This window comes from Physella acuta, unplaced genomic scaffold, assembly GCF_028476545.2.
Source record: "Physella acuta isolate Inbredline_101_S28 unplaced genomic scaffold, ASM2847654v3 ptg000945l, whole genome shotgun sequence".
Classification (NCBI taxonomy): Eukaryota; Metazoa; Mollusca; class Gastropoda; family Physidae; genus Physella; species Physella acuta.
The window spans coordinates 65,019-87,500 of NW_026732462.1; the positions used below are offsets into that span (position 1 = coordinate 65,019).

A 22,482-nucleotide genomic window follows, 5' to 3' on the forward strand; every position below is an offset into this window, starting at 1 on the left:
CCCCCCCCCCCAGCCACCCACCCACCTTCCCTTCTACGTTGCGTGACAAACGAGAGGTTTTCCCCGTCCCATCCATTGCCTTGTTGGGGTGACGCAACCGGTCAACTGTTCACACCAACCGTCACGGCAATTCAGCATCAATTAGTGCCGGTCCTTCAAGACGGTCCGGGTGACATGTTTATGACCCTACTATATGACCTCTGACATCAAGTACCACCCCCCCCCCCACTCCCCCACCCCCATAGGCTCCCTCCCTAGTGTTTACTAATTGCTGACGACAGTGAATCGGTAGTGGGGGTGCTATAAATATTTAATCTACAATTGGCGGCGTTTCGGTCAGTCGGTCAGTATGACGAGTGGGTGTCAGAGAAGAAGGGGAGAGTAGAATTTCAGCTGGGAGTGTGTACATTAACCCATGCTGTTTCCCCCCCTCCCCCGTCATCACCCACACTGGACGGCCACCCCCTCCCCCCAATACCCCTTTCCTTAAAGAGCAAGCGAAAAGATAGTAGATTCAATAACATTTTAAAAAAAAATATTTTAGCGAAACCATGTCCTGTTGTAGGATAGCAATGTAAAAGCATAACGTTCGTTTCATATTGCACATATGTTGATATCTTTGTTTTGGTTCTCTACAATGTAATAACATTAGGATTTTATTAAATAAGACTTAAAATGCAACTTTTTCCTTGCTTAACGATTACCTTAATTAAGCTGAAATATTTCGCTACAACATTTGAAATTACAACTAATTTTATCCCCACTCCAACCCACACCAAAGAAAAAAAAACAATTATCTACACCAGTAGCCTCCCTTTCTATAACTCCAAATACTTCTAATTACTTCTTGTCAGGATTAGCCATGTACTTACGTCAGTACACGTAAAGCACCTGCGGCGTCTTTACAGAACAAGAGCGACAGCACGGGTCACCTTGTTTACAGCCCAGGTGACAGAACTAGGGGGACAATACCCACCCCCGGGGCGTCCAGCTGGACACGCGTCGACAATAGGGCACCCGAGATAGCTACACTAAGTCCACGGGCATCATGTGACAACGGGGGGTGGGGGGGGGCTATTGTCACACGTCAGCAGAGATTGTGACCGATGTTTGTTAGATAAGATTTATTGGAAGCAATTAGCTTGCGTATTCTTACACTTCCATTCTTACACGTACTCTTACACTCACATTCTTACACTTGCATTCTTACACTTGCATTCTTACACTTGCATTCTTACACTTGCATTCTTACACTTGCATTCTTACACTTGCATTCTTACACTTGCATTCTTACACTTGCATTCTTACACTTGCATTCTTACACTTGCATTCTTACACTTGCATTCTTACACTTCCATTCTTACACTTACTTTCTTACACTTACTTTTAATTAACCGCCAACTATCTGACCATGCGTGTCTAGCGGCATCTCACTCATTGCTAAGCGACCCTGGTTAATACTACAAGCTACACTAAGAATGTTCCATTTAGTGATTACTTTTTCTTGAAAATGTGAGTTCTTCTACGAAGTTATGTTGAGGGATGAGGGTGTTTTGTTACTACTGCTTAGGTAGCTGTAAAATAATTGAAAGAAGTATTTAGAAAGGTCGGATCAGTAAGTTAGGGCCAGTAGTGAGACAAGTTAGAGGAACTAGACGATCCACGGGCAAGTGAAGTAGAGTTCTAGCCGTAAGGTAGAACGGCAACGACTATTAATGTTTTACAACACGATTATCCACTCCACTAATTGATACATCGAGTACTTTTACATTATTAACTTTTGTACTTTTTGTTCGTAGTATGTTATTCTTTATAATTCATCTTTATAATTCATCTTTTCCCTTTTGTGCCCAAGACACATGGGGCCGCCAGAGAAAGCTCTTCCCACTTTTGCCGGTCTTTGACAATTTTCTGGGCAATCTCCCAAAGATAGTCCTGCTTTTGTTAGCTGCTTTTCTACTGTGTGCCTCCAAGTCTCCCGTAGCTTTTCCTGATAAGTGTGAAACTAGTCCCTTGTTATACTTACGAATAATTTCATCTTTGCCTAATTTTTCATTTATCTCTAGGTCCACCAGTCACTCCAATACAACCTAGGACAACCATATTTACCGCCGAACTTCCTGCTCCCGTCCTCATCATCTTTACCCGTCTCTACGCCACCTTTTCTTCAACCTAATGCAGCTCTTCCGCCCTTTTTCCTGAGCCCGTCCACGTCACACACTTCAGCAACCAGCTCCTTTGACGACATGGCACGCCGGAAGAGATCCCCAATGAACATTCACTGGCACCACCGGCAAGCGGTTTCTCATATCGAGCAGAAGTCCAAATGTCAGATCTGCACGAGCAACTTGGCTGCTGGGATTGAGCCGAAACCACCGGTAGAAAACGAAGAATATTTTATAGACAACGACGGCACCATGACCGTCAAGAATGGGGTTTGTCCCAGAAGTTTAGCCCTGGCATTGTTTCAAGACGTTTGGATCCAAAGAACAAAATATGAAGAGCTTTTAGGAGAAAATTTGGTGAGGTTTCTTCTTAACTTGCAGCAAATTGTAGAAAAACACCAAGCTATCTGCCCAGATGAGGATGAGTCTCAGATAATATTAGCACAAAATGTGCTTCAAACCCACACTTCTAAAACACACATCAAGACTTTAAACATGCGCAAACGTCCACATGAACCAGCGAACAAGTCGGACAAATTTATCTCATCCGATTACCTTTCGACTCAAGAAAAACGAAAGAGCTCTCCAAAGAGAGACAACCCACCTGATAGTTTTCGAGGATTACCCAACCCACTTCTTATGCTCAAAGCGTTGTCCTCTGCTGAGAAGAAAAACCTACCCACAATCCTCGGCGAGTCCCCCTTGACGTCCCACCCATCATCCATGGCGGACAACAGCAAAGGTGGCGGGTCAGAAAATTGCAGCTCTGATGAGTCATCCAGGGTCAACAGTCCAACGCCGTCCATGTCCAGCATCACATCCGGTCTCAGCCTGTCTGACGCCGCCAAGCAACTGAGTAGCACCAAAAGGGGCACAAAGGTAAGGGTTTCATTAATATTCAGTCAGTGGCGTCACATGACGGGGACCTTATTTTGGGAGTTGAAACCAAATTTTAAACAATCAAGGTATATATATATATATATATATATATATAATCGTTACCAGACAGAATAGTTAGCTGGGCAATGCAGGCACTGTTTTCGAGGGGGGGGGGGAGGGGGGCACGATGGAACTGACTGCTCCGTTGACCACTAGGTATAATAATTTGTATAATGCTTCATTTTATATTCAGAAGATATACCTGAAAGAAACTGTCCCCCAACCTATAATTGTAGATATTTTTAGGTCTTACATTCTAGCTACTAGATTCTAGATTCTGTATCGTTAAACACACTTTCACTTTTGTTTCCAATGTTGCAGATTCTCCCAGTATCGTCAGCAGATGGGCAAACACGATACCAGTGCCCAGTGTGTAGTTTAGAGCTGCCCAACGACCATGATCTCACTGTTCACATTCGCTCACACAATCAGAGTGGTCAGCAGTCCACGCCAAACACCTGCACCATCTGTGGCAAAACGTTGAGCTCGCAGAGTTCTTTGGACCGTCATATGTTGGTCCACTCAGGTCAGCTGCTTTTCATGCATAATTGTTTTGTCTATAATCTATTTTCGTGTTCACAATTGTTGTGTACGATTTGTGTTTACATTTTGGTACAGGTATTGTGTAGTCAATTAAAAAACCGTGTATGTAATATGTATGTTTCAGTTTAGTGTTTAGTATTTGTTAGATTCTATATCTATTCTATAAACCTGTTCAATCTTCACCTTTTTGTCACAACTTTTAGGTTTAGACTCCATTTTAAGTTTTTTTATTTTATAGCTTGACAAAAATGATTGAAGTTTACTTTTAGCTTACTAACAAAACTACATTTTTTTTACTGAAGAATCATACACTAGTCTAATTTTCTATTTGGCCAAATCAACAAGTCTACACCTATTTTTCTCTTTAGGTGAACGACCCTTTAAATGCAAGATCTGTGACATGAGTTTCACTACAAATGGAAACATGCATCGGCATGCTAGGATACATGAGAAAAACGGCACTGCCCCGCCCAAAACATCCCCAGGGCGGAAAACTAGTGAGAGCAAAACTCCCTCCAAGAAAGACCATTTCCCTGATGATGTAAACTTCTCTAAGACTCAAAGCCAAAGACCAGGACAGTTTTATCAAACATGTTATCGTAAGTTTTTTTTTCATGTTCATCATCATCTTTTCCAGTTTGTGCACTAGACACATGGGACAGATGAAGTAGAGTTCATCTGTTTCAGAAACTTCTACATATGAAGGGATAGTGTGGTCAACACTATACCCAGCCGCCTTTGCTTTCTCTAACATGGGTTAGGTACCCATCAGAGCTGGGCGGACTCAGGGACACTCTACCTACTTGAACCCAGATTCAAACTTGAGACTTTTGGGTTAGCTCTACCACAAGGCCATGCAGTCCCATTTTTTTTTCTCTTTTATGTTGCTAAGGTGCTAATTTTGCTGTGAATCAATCTCATCAGTTGTATTTCATATTGGCCCAATGCACTCCATGCAGTGTAGAAAGAAATATTGTTGTTATGCTTATCAATACTTACATCCCAGCTTTGATTTAAAAAATTATATTCAACTTTACATAAAATGCAGAACTTTAATTTTATTTTTACAGCGTATTATTTTCCACCCACACATCCGGCATTCTCTTATCCACCCTGGAATACATCACAGATGGCAGCTTATTTTTCTGTAAGTTTCTGTTGTTTTTTACTTGCTGTGTGCTAATAAAACAGAAAATATACTGTAGATTGCAAAAATGTTAGTATATGATAGCTTTACAACTGAGTAAACATTAAGTGAACAAAATAACTATAATAAATAATTGTAAATATATGTTTAAAATTTCATTATTTTAATGAAAATTTTTTTTATGTACCATCAGGCAATGAAGGATCCAACTTCTGGAGAATCCCTGGCCAAGCAACCTTGTATAACCCCAAATTTTGTTAGCCGTGTGCGGGAGCCGAGCCCGGATATAAGAACCAAGCAAGTATTATCCTGCAACACTTGTCACGAGGAGTTCACCAATGACTTCTCACTAACGGCTCACATGGAAAGTCATGTGATTGTGGATAAAAAGCTGGAGGCTGAGAACGGATCATCTTGTGAGGTGAGTTGATTGACCTCGTTAATCCTGTAAATGTGTATTAGCCATGGAAACATTTTAAAATATTCATTTAACAGGAAACGGAGAAAAACAATTTTTAATTGACACGGTATAGAAAAACAATCGTAGCATCAAAAAAATTTGTATTTTCACTCACAAAAATTAACCAAAAAGGATTGCTTAAACTGTCTATAAGATTATATTTTTAAAAAAAAACAAATCTTTTTAAAAGACCACTAACTATTGGTGATGGCACCCTTCTCTTTAGAATCTCACAATAATAAATGGTTGTATTTTAAAATGTTATTAACTCCATGAATATACACATTTATTCCTTAACAGACCTGCAAAACAGTGGCTAAGTCAGAAGAGAGTCTATTACTCCACATACTGACCCATCATAAAGCTAAGGAACCTCTCGCTGATCCTGATCCCAAAACTGTCAAAAAATCCCCCACCTCATCCCCCACCTCTTCCCCCACCACACCCGGCCTCCCCACACCTGGAAACAGTCAGAGCAACGTTGGCTTTCAGCCCCTGGGTTTTGCCAGTTTCACCTGTAAAAAGTTCCCCCTGATAGCCAAATATTTCTGTGAAAGTAGCCCAGGACTGCGGGGGTCCAAATCTCCATTGTTTAAGTGCAGAGAATGCGATAAGGAGTTTCCAGTGGAAGGCGCCAAAGACCTTCATGAGGCGTCCCATGTTCCGGAGGAGTACACGGTGTGCCCCATGTGCAACTGCCACTTCACCGAATCCACCCGGCTCCAGGAGCACATGCAGAAGCACGTGGCTGACTGCAAGTTTGAGGAAACCCACAAAAAGCCCACCACTGAGGCGGCTGAGCTCATGACCCAAAACTATTTTTTATTTCAGTTTGGTCTGAAAGCCAAAGAGGACGCAGACATAAAAATTGAGCCTGACCAGAGCACTGATGACATGGAAAGCTCAGAAAGTATTAATGGAGACGATGAAATGATCAAAGATGAAAACAGAAAACACGCCAGTTCCGAAAATGAAGAAGAAATCTCTGAATCCAATATCAAATCTTCACCTAGCCTCAAGTTTAAACAAGAGAATGATTACAAGTCTCTAGTATTACCCCCGAGCCATCTTCTATACAAACATTCCCTAAAGTCAACATCGCCAGTTGGCTCCTCAGCGTTCCAGCCTCCGCATTCCTCCAGACTTCCTCCCTCCAGATCCCATGCCTCAGCGTCACCAAGCCCATCTCCTGGGAGTGACTCTGGACAAGGCTTGCAGGAGAGTCCAGCAGAGTCTATGGATTGTGTGATGCCACCCATGTTTCCATGCAAGTACTGTGATGTAGTACTCTCCAGTCCCAGAGATTTAAAATGTAAGTCTACTTTTTTCTAAAAATGTAGCGTCAAATAATAAACATATATTAAGACAGGTTTTGTGGCTTACACTAGAAAAGATGGATGAATTCAGGTTTTAATATTTCTTGTATTTCATGAAGGTGTCCTATAAGAACACATAATAGTATTTTACTCCAATATGCAAACCATAGAAGTAGAACTAAGAAACAATATTAGCTTTGTATTTACCAACCTTGTGTGGTCATTCGCTTATAGTTAAAGGTGTAGGCCTTCTATCTAGCCTAGGTTCAGCAACTACGGTTTTTAAATTAATTATATTAACTACCATTATACACTTCTAAACATTTAATGCGTGAGTGAATTGGGGGTAAAATTTATTTTGTTTAAAAAAATTGTATGTACTAGAAATAATGAGTAAATTTCAGCTGTTTATTTGAAAAGCACATAAAGCAATAATTAAGTATGAATATTTTTGTTTTCAACTCTTTGCCTACACAGTGTTTATGGATTGGTAAGATGAAATGTTCCTTTGTTATATCACATTGTTTGATGGTTTACAACTATTAGTGAATGATCTCTGCTTATTTAATTTAAATTGTACAAAATTGTTTTAAATTTTTTACCAATTTTTTAAAAAATTCTTGTTGTTGCCTTATATTTTTTTGGTTGCAATGATGTTGAGCAGTTTTTTAAAAGGGCATCTTAATTAGATCCTACAATAGCATCACATTTTATTTTTTGTATTTTGATTTTGCTGCATCATTTGAGCATCTTCACTTGCTAAATATCAACAATTTAAATGGTTGTGAAGTTCAACTGCAGTGACAGCATCTTGTAATAAATATCCTTCTGCATGTTAATCTGAAAAAACAGTTAAACTACCATATTCATTTTGCTTGTAATGCAGGCATGTGAAAAATTTCAACTAAATTATTTACCTTTAATTATCTGAATCCTAATACAAATTAAATTAGAAGTTGTAGCTTAATTGAGTTTTTTAATTATTATTGATTTATATCCTCTGAATTTAAAATTAAAAAGTGCTGTTTATTTTTCCCAAAATGTGTTTAATTGTGATTGAAAATAATTAGTGTAGTAAGTAAAGTTAGTTCTTGTTGATTTATAAAGAACATCAAAGATAAGGAAACTCTTTTGTATTGTTGTATATTTTTGTTTAATATTTGTATTTAATATATATTGTTCATCATCTTCTAGACCACCAACGCAAGCACAAGGAGACGTCCCAGTTCCAGTGTAAGGTGTGCAGCTACTCCAGCTCTGACAAGAGCACACTTCTGCGCCACATGCGAACCCACAGCGGGGAACGGCCCTTTAAGTGCGGCATCTGCGAATACTCCTTCACCACCAAGGCCAACTGTGAGCGCCACATGAAGTGAGTACATTCAAAGCTACATCTACTCTAATGCTTGATAGCTGTGGCTCAGTCGTACTAGACCATCAAGTATAAGTTGCCCTTTAGGACTTGGTGGACAATAGAGCAGGTGAAGTAGAGTTCGACTGTTTCCGTGATACTTTCCCAAATTTGAGTCAACTACTTATCATAGCTGGGCAGACACAGGGATGTCCTACAAGTGTGAGTCTGAGATTCAAACTAGAGACTTTTGGTTTAGCAGTCAAACATCCTACCATTTGGCCATGCTGTCCCATGTACTATAAAGTAAGGATCTGGGTTACTGTGGTCGGGTATGATAGTATGGAGAAAACTTGAAAAACAAAATTATGTGGTATGGCTAAAAGGATACTTGAGTAGCACAAGTCATCTATAGCCTTATAACGACAATAATTACAAGCCTAAATAATAACAGCAATGCCATTGGGGGTGGGAGGATGGGTTTCTAGAAAAAGCACTGCTTTGTCCTGCCTAAAATTTTATAAAAGCCTAAATTAGTATCTTACATTAAAAGCCACTGTTAGTTAAGAAACTGAACCTGAATGAATTTTTAACTATGTTTGATCATAAATTATATTGCAGACAAAAACATGGACTGGAAAAAGACCAGCTCTCTGATAAGTTGATATGCAACAAATATATAATAGCTGACAAGCGATCATCGCCATCACCAACTCTCATTGCCTCTAGTAGCAGCATTGGACAACCACTGGACACCATTTGCAAAGTGTGCAAGGTGGACTTTCAACACTGGAGAGCTCTACAGCAGCACATTCATGTCAGCCCTAACTGCCATATGATCTATGTGTGCAAACTCTGCAAGGTTGGTAACTCTTAATTTTTCCCAAACTAAAAGCTTTTCAAATTCCAAAATTTACTTTAAAAATAAAATAAAAAACTACTTTAAAGTAACTGTATCATCAAAAATGATAATTTTTAATTAATTAAAATTAATTTCCCGTATCATGCATTTTCAGAAACCATTTTCCTCACGACCAAGTGCTTTGAGACACATGCAGAAACATCACTCCGACACCCCCACAAAGATCCACGAGAAGCTAATCATAAGCATCGAAAACTTAGCCGCCATCCCTTCCAACCCTAACCAGCCCCACACCCCACCCCCTGCTCACTCTAAATCCACCATCTCCCCATCCCCATCTTCCGCATCCCTTGAGTCAGTTTTCTTCAAACCATCAAGGTACCAGAACACCAGCCCTGCTCTGGTTGCCATCAAAACCGAAGCCGTGGATAAACCTCTAGATTTTAGTAAACAAGACGTGGACCGGGCTGTTCCTTACGCCTCCCACCGCCAACACTTGCTGAGTGGATCCAGGTCCAGCTCCCTGTCTGAGGAGGACCACGCCCTGGAGGAACTCCCTATAGACTTGTCAGTGTCCAAGTCCTCTAACTCTAGCCCCTGGGACAAAGGGACAGCACTGCTAAACCAGGTAGAGAATGCTAAAAATGGTTCTGTGTTTAGAAAACTTGTGTATAAAAATGGGGAACATTTTAGGTTCCCATAAGAGGAACATTCCTATAAAACAAACTTTTTTTTTTGATTAATTATTTAAAAAATAAAACTTAAAGAAAATCAGATGTATAGGCCTATATATGTAGACCAATATTCAACGGGCATTACACAATTTAATTTTTTTAAATTCCTGTATGCTATATAACCTTAGATTACCTTTGTTTTTTTTTTGCTTATAATAGAATATAACTTGAATTCTGTATATACTAATGGAGTGCTTATAACTTGTGCAGCTATTTAAAAACATGCTCAAACTTCAGCAACTATTACCAAATTGTTGAGTGTAGTTTTTGTACACAATTCAATTAACATTTTAGTTACTAATTCAAATTATTTATTTTCTTGCATAAAAAGATATATTCTTTCATTTTGTAAATTTAGTTGTATATTGTGTGCAATTAAGGAGCAAATTAAGTTAGTCATTCCACCAACACCTACTTCTTTTTTGAAATTCTAACTATCTTTATTCTATCAATCCACAAAAACTTTCTTATAGTAGATCTCTTTACTAAATCTCTCTACAAACTCTTACTTCCTTGTTCTAGTTTACCTGTTATTTGAAAAACACTTTCTTATACTTCTTTATTTAATCATTCTAGAAACACTTTTTGTAATATTCTTTAAATAATCATTTTACAATTATTTTTTTAAACGTTTTGTTGTACCGGTATCAGTTTGTAAATATTTTTTTTATAAGGCAGCATCAATACAGCCAAAATACCAATGTGAGCCTGGTGAATAAGGCGCACTAGTTTGACGCATGTGGCTTTTAGTTCTTATTTCATCTTCATTTCAATATTCTTTTTTCTGAGGACTGTATGTGTGGCATATAATGGAATTTTCGACTTAACATTTCTATGTGGCTTGTAGTCTAGTTCTTGGCTAAATAAAATTGTGAGTAGTAAATAACTTGTCACATTTTTCACAATTGCTCAATTAATCAATCACAATGCTGAACAATATCAGATCAAATTATCTGCTTTTTTAGAATTGTGTGCTCATATCATTTTATTTTATTAATTATTATTTGTATTAAACAACTTAATTTCATAAATTTACATGGCTCAAGCTAATTTCAATCAGTAAATTGTACATAATTGGACTGAAGTATTTATTAATAAATTCATGAAAAACAGTTTCCATTAACTGTTGCTTACATTTCTACTTAAAACTATTTTTTTTTACAATAAATACTTTATTTTCAACTGAATGTTTTAAAATTATCCATGTCTTTTCTATTGTCAAGTCAATGAATAAACTTTTTGTGCAGTAAAATTGTTTACTTTTCTGTTGTTTTTTTTTTTTTAAATGTATTGACTGCTATCTTAATTCATAACTTATCCTGACATTAATTTTTTTAAATGTAAAAATTAATTTGAAATAAAATAAATTTTAGCTCAAAAACAAAACTTTAAAAAATATAACTATTGCTTTCTCATCCTTAATTTTATAATTAAAAAATTGTTTAAAAAACAATATTAAAACAATATTTAAAAAAGCGTCCAAAAAACAATAGTAACTTCATGTATGAACATTAAGAATGTAGTTATGCTGTAATGAATGTGTTTGTCGATGCCTAATGGAGCTCATATTACTCTGTCTTCCACAGAGTTCTTATGACTTTCCAAGGCAGATTCCACATCAGCCAGGAACCTCAACACTCTCGCCTCATGCCAGTAAAAAACACCCGCCCGCCTCGCTTGATAAAATGTTCCGCAAAAGTGACGGCAACAACAACCAGTTGTCTCCCCTTTACGCATCTAGCACCAGTCATCAAGGGGCTAACCAGCAGCCGCTGCCTCAGAAGTTATCTCTCCTTGGACACACCCAGACATCGCCTAAATTAAATGTGCAGGGCTCGGCATTACAGTTGCCTGCATTAAAACACCCGGCCTTTCCCCCGTACCACCAGTTGATCTCACAGTACAGTGCGTTGCTCCCACCTCAGACTAAACTAACCCCACCCCAAAGTCTGTCATCTCAGAAGTTGAATTTCCTCCCCAGTGCTCTCCCTTCCCTTCTGATTCCCTCAGGAACCCTAAACCCATTGGTTCCATCAAGTTCCCGTTCCCTGTTCCCTAAAGTTGAAAAAAGCCCAGAAGTAGAAAGACCTGAGGCCTTGCAAACTGTAAACAAAGAGGGAAGCTCTTTTCCAGGTCAAGCAGGTAACTAACAATTTATCCAAGCTAATTTTCTTTGGTAGTTCTGTTTGCTGCCTCAAAACTTCACAAAAATCTTTAGAACCGACACATGAAATGTTATTATTTTAATCAGTGCATGCTTACTTTGTAGAAAAATCTAATGAAATGATTGCTACGCTACAACTTTGTGGCTGTTTATTGCAACCATTTTTAGAAGAAAAATAAAATAAGAATTAAACAAAGTTTAAATATAATCAAAACTTGGCTTTTAAGTCTGATCCTACTCATTAAATAAAATTTAACATGTTCCCGTCAATATATGGAAGAAAATGGACTAGTGGAAAAAGAAAAACTTGATCTTAAGGTTGCTAAATTTGGTTACACGGCAGCCGCTGTTCCTGCACAAAAATACTCCTTGACAAACCGCTCAATTAAATGTCTTTTCAGTTTATTTATTCTTTAAAAAATATAGGTCTACATCTAGAGTACAATTTCTAATACACTTTAATATAAAGTGTATTGAGAAAGTTAAAATATAGTTTAAATTCACAAATAACTCCCTATATTGTTGGTCATAGTTCAGCCTGAATGGACGAATTTGCCTGAAACTTCAGTTTATTCTCCACCTTGAGATCTGACAATATAAACACATTTTGTTTCATCTTCAAACATTTTGATATACCTAAAAATATAATACAAAAAAGTGTAATCTTTAAAATTACTATGAAAATATAAGACACTTGCATTCAGTTTTAAATTACTTTAAATCTTTAGCATAAGTGAAAAACTGATAGTTTAATTGGTTTGTTTTTATTTCATTTTGCTAGCAATAATTTGTTGTCTTAAAATATTTTAAAAATAAAACTAAACAATTGTATTGGTATTTTATTTCAAGTAAACAGCATTCAAAATACTAATGGCATTTCTAATAATGTTCCCACCAGTCCCATCCAGATTACCTATAGAACTCAGTGCTCAGACTGCCACAAAAGTAGAGGATGATAATGAAGATTCAGAAACCTCACCGACTAAAGAAAGTTCATGTGAGTTTAGAATATTTTTTCCAACATACTTTCTCAGGTAAAAAAAAAATTGTGTTTAAAAAAGTAATATAATTTAAAAAAATAATTCTTAATATCACATGTTACTTAACATCACATTTGGATTTTTTTAGCTGAAAGTGATTCAAGTTGTGAACTTGCCTCTGTCAATAAAATCCTTGATGCCACAGATGCCCAGAAGTTTCAAGGGTTTTTAATGATTGCAGAGACTGAAGATGAACAAGAAGGGAAGTAAGTCATTGAAAACAGCTATTAAAACTTGCCTAGTGTTTGAAACAGTTTAAAAGCTATATTGAAACACTATTCTTAGTTATTCTCGTAACTTGAAATGTACTTTTTTAAAATAGTTTTTGATAAAATTAAATAAATACTGTCTTGATGGATCCTTTTTAAAATATTTGTTTAAACAACACCAGGATTTAGTTATCCTACATAAAAAAAGACATTATCTTATTTTTATAATCAGATATTGTCTTTTTGATAACATTTTCCTATTTATATTAACAGACATTGTCTTAGTTTTATAATAACAGACAGCATCTAATTTTTATAATCAGATATTGTCTTTTTTTATAAAAGTTGTCTTATTTTTATAATAACAGTCTTTTTTTTATACTAACAGACAACATCTTAGTTTTATAATAAGATATTTTCTTTTTTTATAACAATTGTCTTATTTTTATAAAAACAGACAGCCTCTTATTTTTTTTATAATAACAGACATTGTCTCAATTTGACCTGTAGATCAGAGTCTGTGAGCAGTGGTGAGGACTCCAACCTGAGCATGGAGAACATGTTCTCCATCTCCCAGTCAGCTCATCAGCTCAGCTCAAGGTCTGATGAAGGCTCAAATGCCAGACAGGATGAAGCCTCTTCTGCATCGGAGGAGGGAAAAGATCTCCACTCTGTCACTGTCAATGTGGCCTTAATTGATGGAAGTCTCCCAGAGGTTTTTAAAGAAAGAAGGTTCCCTTTTGATAAGGTGTGGTTTTGTCTTCAAAAGTTACTCATAACTGTAAATAGTGCATTGTTTTGAAACAGATTGTTTTGAAAGTCTGTTTAAATTTATCTTTGTTATACATAACTGCTTAGTGGGCAAAAAACAATTAACTATTCTTTATCTGTCCTGTTGACATAGGTAATAAATGGAGTTAAATTTTATTCTTAAACTAAAGTTAAGTTCCCTTTTCAAACCTGATGGTCCATGGGGCAAGTGAAGTAGAGTTCACCTGTTTCTGTGATGCGGCATATGAAGGGATAGTGTATTCAACACTATGCCCAGCCACCTTTACTTTCCCTAATGGGGGTTAGGTACCCATTAGAGCTGGGTGGACTCAAAGATTATGTACTTACAAGATTCAAACTCTAGACTTTGGGTTGGCAGTCTAGCACTTTTATTCTTAAGTGTAAAATTTTAGGTTTCAGTATTGTATAAGTTGAGGTTTAGTTACATTTTTAAAATTATTAAAAGATAAAAAAAATTATTTAAAGATTCAATTTTTTTTAAGCTTATAAAAATTAATAATATCTAATGTCAAACTGTTTTAACAACTTGTATTTCTTGACCCCCCAGAACCAGCCTGACAAGAGCAACATGAGTGAGCAGGCCATAGCTGAGCTGATAGAGAAAGTCTCCAAAGAAAACCCTGGCTCACTAACCAAGAAAAAAAGAAACTCCTACGCAGACTCCCCCCACAAATTTTCATGTCCCTACTGTCCTCGCTGCTTCCCTTGGCTCAGTTCATTGAACAGACACCTCCTCACCCACACTGGTTGGTTGTGTTACTTTTAGACTTTGTTTTGTCACACACAAAATATTTAAACTTTAATAGTTGACATTTGTTATAATATCAGTAGAAACAAAATATGTACAGAGAAAAAGTATCATTAAAAAAAAAAAAAACCAGGAACCACTTTTTGACAAACTTTTTATTAGAATATACATTAAACCTATTAAACTTTAATAAAATTCTATATTTGCCATAATATCTCCTCAAAGTACAAAATATAAGTTTTAATGCTATGTTGTTAGATGTTTTTTTTTAAAATGGTTAAACCCTTTTTTGTATATATTTTTATCTTCTTCAAGTATTCAAAATATTTCTTTATTTATATATTTTTAGTTATAATTATCACAATTATCACTTGGTGCACCTGCATACACTTTTATAAATAACTTTTTTTATGTCCAGGTCAAAAGCCCTTTAAATGTCCCAGGTGCCCAGTCACATTTTCCACAAAGTCCAACAGAGAGCGCCACTTGATTCGCAAACACAACGTGAACATGCTGGACCCAGCCTCCAGGTCGACCATGGACCGACCTTATAAATGTCATCTCTGTGTTTTCAGCTCCTTCTCCACTCAAAGTATGTCATAGCATATTTGTTTCTTTACATTTTCCATATTGTTTTTGTCTGAATAACGAAAATCTCCAACCATCCTCATTTATGAAACAAATCCATTCAACATTAAAGAAACAGTTTATGACAAACAATGGGTACTGATTATAAATATTTTATTGATATTTGTTTTTACATCATTATACCTGAAATAGATTTAAAAACTATGAACTATTGCCTGTTAAATTATCAGCTTTTAAGTGAAATTGTTTTTACCTGTTTTTCTTCCTGGTTGTGCCTTGAAAACAATAATATGGTTCTGTCACAAAAATTAACCCAAAATTAAATTACTATCAGCACAGCTCAATAGAAACAAAACAGTTATGATTTGTTTTATTAACACCAGAACAATCTAAAATCTGATCCATATTTTATACTTGCAGGCAACCTGGTGAAACACTACAAAGACCGCCACAGTGGCGTCTCACCCCCTGCCAGAGTTCTTGAGGCCATTGATAAATCACTCTCTGATGCAGAGGGGGAGGAGAACATGCAAAACGGCGTTGGTCCCAGTTATGAGGATGAGGAAGAATATAATAATCTTGTAGAGGTAAAAAACAAATTAGTCAAAAAATTTTAATTGGATTATAAAGAAAAACATAGGTCTTATAGTATAAGCCTATTTGTATGAATTGTAAACACATTTTTTTTTACATAATTGATTTTCTTTTTATTGAAATATCAGTTTTTTGTGCGTTAATTTATAAAAAAAAAAATTATAAGCTGATTATAAAATAAATAAAAAATTAATGCTGCATTTTGGATTAGGCAACATAGTTAGGTTTGGATTACTTATATCTAACCTTTGGTGAAATCTTCAAGTTTTTTTTTATGAAGTTTTTTTTTAAAGCTTAATTGTTTTTACATAAATTTAACTTTAAAAAAAAATATATACATTACAAAATTGTTAATACCATCTTTTTATGAAGTCATAATTTCAAATTATTTAAACTTTGTTTTACTTAAAAACTTTCAAATGAACAAAATTCTAAGTCCAGCCGTTGTGTTCAATTATTTTCAGATGAGAGGTGGAATGTCAGATAAGGACATCATGATACAGAACTACACTCACGACAGTGACAGCAATCACAGTGGGAACAACATAATATCCGCGCGGGACCCCCACAAGAAAAGAAATGCTATATTCAACCTGGCCAGTGAAGACGAACCGGAAACGAACGGAAAAATATCCTTGAACAACAACCTCAGCTTGACTCCGCCTTCCAAGCTGGCATCTGGTCTGACATCCAGGCCTGGTATTGACGACACGGTTCTTACAGACACCATGAAAAACTTCCTGGATAAAAGTGTGCGCCAAGCTTTGGAGGACAGCCACAGGCGTGCCTTAGAGGAGGGGTCAAAGTTCATCATTACACCAGCCATAGAGCGCCACTTACGCCATTTGCCTTCGATGGAGGAAATCAGTGGAGACATGGTGATTCATGAACACGCAAGATGTTTGAAATGTGACAAGAATTTTTTCAACAGGAAATTGTTGACGAAACATCTGAAGGTGATGACTTTGCTTTATCTTTTTTTTTGTAACTTTTGGGTTTACCTGTGGCAAGGAATTTAGAGAATGAATAGTCCATTGGACAGGTGAAGTAGAGTTTGTATTTGGACTGGTGAAGTAGAGTGTATTTGGGCTGGTCTGTATTTCTGCTGAGGTCAGAGAAACAGAAGAACTCTTCTTCCTCTACTCCAGGGGCAGTCTGGTCTACAACTCAATTTTTTATGATATGCTATGTATGTTTGGCCAAAACATGCTAGCCAGTTGTATTATTGTCAAATCAGTGTGGACTTCAATGTTCACGATATATATTTTATAAAGGCATATTTGAGGTTTTTTTGTTCAACTTAAATTATTTTATATTGAAGTCAAAGAAGGAATAGTTAGTAGCAAATTTAAATAGTTAGGTGACATTAATATGCAGTATAAAACATATGATGTTTTACAGTGTGTAACATTTAGTAAAAAGTACATTTTAAATTATTTTTATATTTCGTTTATTTAAATTCTGCATTATTGTCTTATACACATTTTAAAAAATAAATTTGTGGACATAATATATTATTACTCCAACAATTTTAATTGCAAGACATTGTTTTAAAATTTCAGAATGACCACAGTAGTGATCTCCCTTTCAAATGCTATCTCTGTGAGAAGTCATTCAGCAACAGAGTTGAGTGTCTTCAGCACCAGTCTCAGGCTCACCAGGCAGATTGGAGCAACTTGAAGGAGAAAAATGACATTGGCAACATCCAGGTGTATGGGACAAGGCTGGACAAAATGATTGAAAAGCTGTGCAAGAAGGGGAGGGATATTCTAGAAAAACAGGCCCAGGATGGTAGTAAGTTGAATCAAAATTTTTGAATCTGTTTCAGAACTTTAAGTCTGAGTTGCAAACCACCTTGAAAAAAAAGTAAAGATTCCTTTAGACCTAACAATCCATTGGACAGATGAAGTGGAGTTCACGTTTCTTGACCTTGGCATGTAAAGGGGTAATGTGGTCAGCGCTAGAACCAGCCGTGTTTACTTTCCATAACGTGAGTTAGATACCCATCAGAATTGGGTGGACTCATGGACGTTCCACTAACTGGAACCCAGATTCGAATTTGAAACTATCAGGTTAGCAGTCTAGCGCTCCACTGCTAGGCCACGCTGTTCGATGCAAACCACCTCAGACATATATTATACATCAATATGAATTGTAATTTTTTTTAAAATACAAAACGCAACTTTGGTTACAAATATGTTAACCTTGATGTAAAGCGGCACTTACATCATTCAAATGATCTGTTATTATACTTATCAAAGCTTGTAAGATGCAACAAAACTATTTTTGAGCTAACATTACAACTTAAACCCTGATCCTAAAAGTGATAGCAGCAGACAAAAAATGTAGTGTGCTGCTGTAGGCTATAGACCTACTAGCAAAAACATATACTTGTTAATAAGTTGTCACACACTATAAAACATTGTAGGTTTTATGCTGCATAAGATATACCTAACAAACCTAAATCTAACCCTATCAAGCATCTTTTCTGACTTGAAGTTCACCCAATAGAGTTTATCAATCTCTTTCCTTGGCATTTAACCCAACAACCTTGTCTTTCACCAAACTATATTAGGCACATTGAAAGACATTGAAATGTACCACAGATCTGAATCAAATAAACCAATTAAACAAACAATGAAGTGATTTAGATTCCGTTTTGTCTTAGACTTCGCCTAAGATTTCCAGGGTTCAAATTGGGTGCTCTAAAAATTTTTTCCCAGCATTGATCTTTGCTGTATCTTCTTTAGATCCTGCAAAAACCTTCCTCCTCACCAACAAAGCTGAGTTAGGCCTACCATCCCAAGATGCTGTTGATGTAGAAGACTGTAATGAAGACTTGCCCGACACAGGGGTATTGGACGAGGTCATCACCACTGACTATTTACAAAGGAAGGTGCACTGCGCTTTGTGTCCAAAAAGGTTTTGGTCACTTCAGGACCTGCGACGCCATATGAGGTCACATACAGGTACGCTTTTAAATTGTTTCATCCCTTTCAGGTCTTATTCCAATGTGGCAGTTCAATTAATTGAAAAATGCAATAATTTGTTATTTTGATTTTACAGGTGAGCGACCTTATAGGTGTGATATATGTTTCCAGAAGTTTACTCTGAAGCACAGCCTGAACAGACACAAAGCCAAACATCACCCAGATTTGATAAACATCCAAGATGGAAGTTCAGATGAGGAGGAGTCTGAATCAGATGAAGGTAGGGATTCTGCTTATATCTTAAAATATCTTACTTTAAAAGTAAATTTACCCTTACAATGTTTATTGTTTTGCAAAAATCTGAGTAAATTTAACATACATTTTAAAATTTGATTAAAATATACATTTTTTATTAAACTTTGTATAGATAAAACAAAAGAAGTGGAAAAATCAGTTCAGCCAATGGATTTGAAAAACTCTGGCCACATTGGTGGTAATGATGACAACAACAACAAAAACAATCTTGAGGTCAATGATGATGACATGCTACACAACCTTCTTGGGGTAGAGAGCTCCACAATTGACAAAATCTTTGAGTCAAAAGATTCTGCTGCAAGTCTGCTTGGTGTTTAATCATAACATTTTTGGGTTTCCAAAAAATGGAGAAAAACTTTCTTTTTTTGTGTGTGTTTAAAATGTCCTTGTGTCAAGTATTTGTATCATTTTATAAATTTGTTATTAATGTAAATAATGCTTGCACTAATGCACTATATTAAGTCTGAAGTTTATTTTAACTTTGATGATGTATTGAATTTGAATGTTTAATTTTTAAAAATTGAAATGCAACTATTACATTTATAAGGAGAATGCATTAAAATTTCACTAAAATTAATTTTCTGGAACTAGCTCAAGAATAGTCCCAAGTCTAAACATGCCTTAACACCTAATTCATCAGTTTTGTGATGTGGGTCAATTAAATTATATAGAAGGCCTTAAACTATATGCTGAAAGAATATATTTATGAATTATAAGATGTATTTATATAATTGTTTTAAAATTACTTACCGTCCATTTTAATAGTATATTAAGAAACTAATAAGTATTCTAATAATAACTTAATTAATTTTTTTAAATTAATGTATTACATAAATATATAATTTAATTTTGATTATATTTGTACAGCTAAGGAATTCGTTCATATGTTAAAAACTTTTGGAGTTAGCCATGTTTCAAGTACTTGCTATTACACTGTTGGAACATTTTGCATTTATTTTCATCTAAAATATAATTAATCTAAACCTCTATCTGATCAACTGGCATTTTGTTGCTAAAAATCTATGAAAAGATACTTTTAATACCAAACAATATACTTGTTATGCAAGCATTAATAGATAAATATTGTATTTATGCTGTTATAATTTACAGCCGTCCATTACAAAGTATTCACATACATGCTTTAATAAATCTTGACCACCTCTATATAGTTTACCTTCGTGTAAATACAACTGACTAAAAATCTTTCTAATTTTTGCATTACACTTCCTTGTTTTGACGGAGATCTGAACACAGCATCATCTGAAATAATAAGTAAATTATTTTATCCAGTCACCACCCTGCTGTGAATGGAATAAATCGACTAGCTACTGAATAGAAAGGTATGGAGATGTGAGCAACCATCTATTGCGTACTTTACTCATCATACTCTTCACTGGTTGCCATGGGAATGAATGTCTTATGAAAAACTCCCAATGGCTGTGTTCAAATTCCATGTATATTATTTATGTCTTAGTGCCCTGACTTGTTCTGGGTTGTTTAAAAAAAAATGTGTTTTCAGTGACAACAGGGCAATCCTGGCTTAAGATTAATTACTTCTTGATTATACTTTTAAACTATTTATTCCATCACTTAGATGTGTGACTGACTGAAATTTGATTTGACTAAATAACAAATTTGTGTGCTTTACATAATATATATTTAGTTTTCCTTCTTTCAAAATTATTTTTATAAATGTCTCAAAATATTTTCTGTTTTGAAAATTCATTACTTTTATTTTACACTGATATCTTTATTTATATAGTTTATTTTAATGCTTACAAATTCCTAGTTTTTGCCAAGTATAACTTACTAAACTTAGTGCCTTTATTACAAATCTAAAATTTGTAAAAAAAAAAAAATATTAATCATAAGCATGAATGTGATATTGTTAGTCACTTTTGTGCCTTGTTAAATGATTAAATAAATTTTGTCAATTGAATGTATTAGTTCTTATATCAAAGAAAATAAAGAAATTGTTTTGCACACATTTGTTGTGCAAGTCTGTATATTGTATAAATATTTGGGTGTGATTCTGATGCTGATGTATTTCTGTTTAGCTATATTTATAAAAACATAAATATTTCTTTTATAAGATTGAATTTTGTAAGTATTTGATGAATCAATATTTCACATTCTTTGTCCATTAGTTTCTATGACCATATTCAAAATATTGGTAAATTTAAAAAACCAATTAACATAAAATTTGTCCTGAGATGATAATGCCCAAATTTTTATAAGAATTTATTTTTGTGTGCTTGAGGACATTTTAAAGAAAACTTAAGATTAAAAAATTGATTGATTTAAATCTCATGAGCTTATTACAAAATATAAATACTATTTTTACACTAAAATGTGTACTGTTAATCTCAATTTATGTCTACAACTTATTGTATTTACTATTTTTGTTAATTTAAAACTATAAAAATGCAAATCAATTGATTATTTAAAATGTAATTTTGTCTAAATTTAATTTAAACATAATAATATACTTGTTTTTTAAAAATGTATATACAAAGTATTTAATGAACTAGATCTTGCCAATGCTTTTAGTAGTTTACATTATCTGCTAGCGTTCATGTGTTGTTTTTTTTTAAACTACTTGTAAAATGTGTTGTGCTTTAATTTATTCTTGTTAAACTTTATATTTCCAAGTTTTTAGAATTAGTTTTTAATACTTATTTCACCTCTGAAATGAAATTATATTTAGACTTCTGTATAAATAGTAAGAAATATAAAAAGAACCAAATTGTGTACTAAGCCAAAGGTTTGTTATACATCCACCGAAAATGCCAAAGCCATGAAGAGAAGATTACATTTGCATGAATATTTTTTTTTTAAGTTTGTTTTAAAGACCATTTTAAGTATGGCATTTGACATATTTTGTACGTTTTTTTAAAATCTAGTTTGCCTACACTTTTAAAAATACAGAACTTTTTTCTTTTTTTTTTTTAAAAAATTGTCCTTCCAGGTATTACTAGTACTAGTTATGTTAATTAGCTTACAAAAAAAGAACATAAAATAATTCACCACCCCATCTTTTTATACTTGAGCAATATTTAATGGAAAAAAAATCAACATTTGACCACATTGAATATCCATCTTTTCATAATCAACAAAATTGTGCCAACTTTGCCTGAAAATTTTCCGTCCCATGATGTTGCACCCTACAGGCATGCTCACAACTGTCTGAGTTCAGAAGTAAATAGGAAACCATTGTCTTCGGGGAAACTAACCTATAAATATATCATACAGCTCAGAGTCATGACATTTCTAAACACAATATACTTCAAATGTATTAAAAGTAAGTATTTTATTAATCCATCTATGGTTGATTATGCATGTGCAAGTTTATCAATGAAACAGTTATTTAATGACATTATAAAAATCTTTAAAATATATATTCTATATCATACACATTCCATACTTGTTGCATAGTATTTAAAATTTACTAGTATAGGCTCAAAGTGCACAATGGTCTTTCAAAAATAGTTAACGATGACAATACAAATTGAAACAGAAATTTGTTTGCAATTATTACTGTTAGAACCCATTAAGCTTATTTTATTAGATATATTGTTTTTTTTT

General features: G+C 34.8%; 1 protein-coding gene across 1 annotated transcript in view; it reads left to right on the top strand.

Moving 5' to 3' along the window:
* LOC131953747 (ras-responsive element-binding protein 1) overlaps positions 1-22,482 on the top strand; it is a gene marked incomplete at its 5' end in the record, with an annotated part of 50,466 nt that overhangs the window by 27,955 nt on the left and 29 nt on the right. The window contains 21 exons of the mRNA XM_059317099.1: positions 2,067-3,044; positions 3,426-3,630; positions 4,016-4,246; positions 4,718-4,794; positions 4,988-5,215; positions 5,555-6,566; positions 7,765-7,942; positions 8,543-8,783; positions 8,938-9,411; positions 11,104-11,659; positions 12,580-12,678; positions 12,810-12,927; positions 13,441-13,678; positions 14,270-14,468; positions 14,889-15,062; positions 15,479-15,645; positions 16,117-16,608; positions 17,215-17,446; positions 18,403-18,621; positions 18,719-18,862; positions 19,010-22,482. The exon at positions 19,010-22,482 is cut by the window's right edge and continues 29 nt beyond it. Coding sequence (XP_059173082.1) covers positions 2,067-3,044; positions 3,426-3,630; positions 4,016-4,246; positions 4,718-4,794; positions 4,988-5,215; positions 5,555-6,566; positions 7,765-7,942; positions 8,543-8,783; positions 8,938-9,411; positions 11,104-11,659; positions 12,580-12,678; positions 12,810-12,927; positions 13,441-13,678; positions 14,270-14,468; positions 14,889-15,062; positions 15,479-15,645; positions 16,117-16,608; positions 17,215-17,446; positions 18,403-18,621; positions 18,719-18,862; positions 19,010-19,215 — 6,468 coding nt within the window. The remainder of the gene's footprint in view (positions 1-2,066; positions 3,045-3,425; positions 3,631-4,015; positions 4,247-4,717; positions 4,795-4,987; positions 5,216-5,554; positions 6,567-7,764; positions 7,943-8,542; positions 8,784-8,937; positions 9,412-11,103; positions 11,660-12,579; positions 12,679-12,809; positions 12,928-13,440; positions 13,679-14,269; positions 14,469-14,888; positions 15,063-15,478; positions 15,646-16,116; positions 16,609-17,214; positions 17,447-18,402; positions 18,622-18,718; positions 18,863-19,009) is intronic.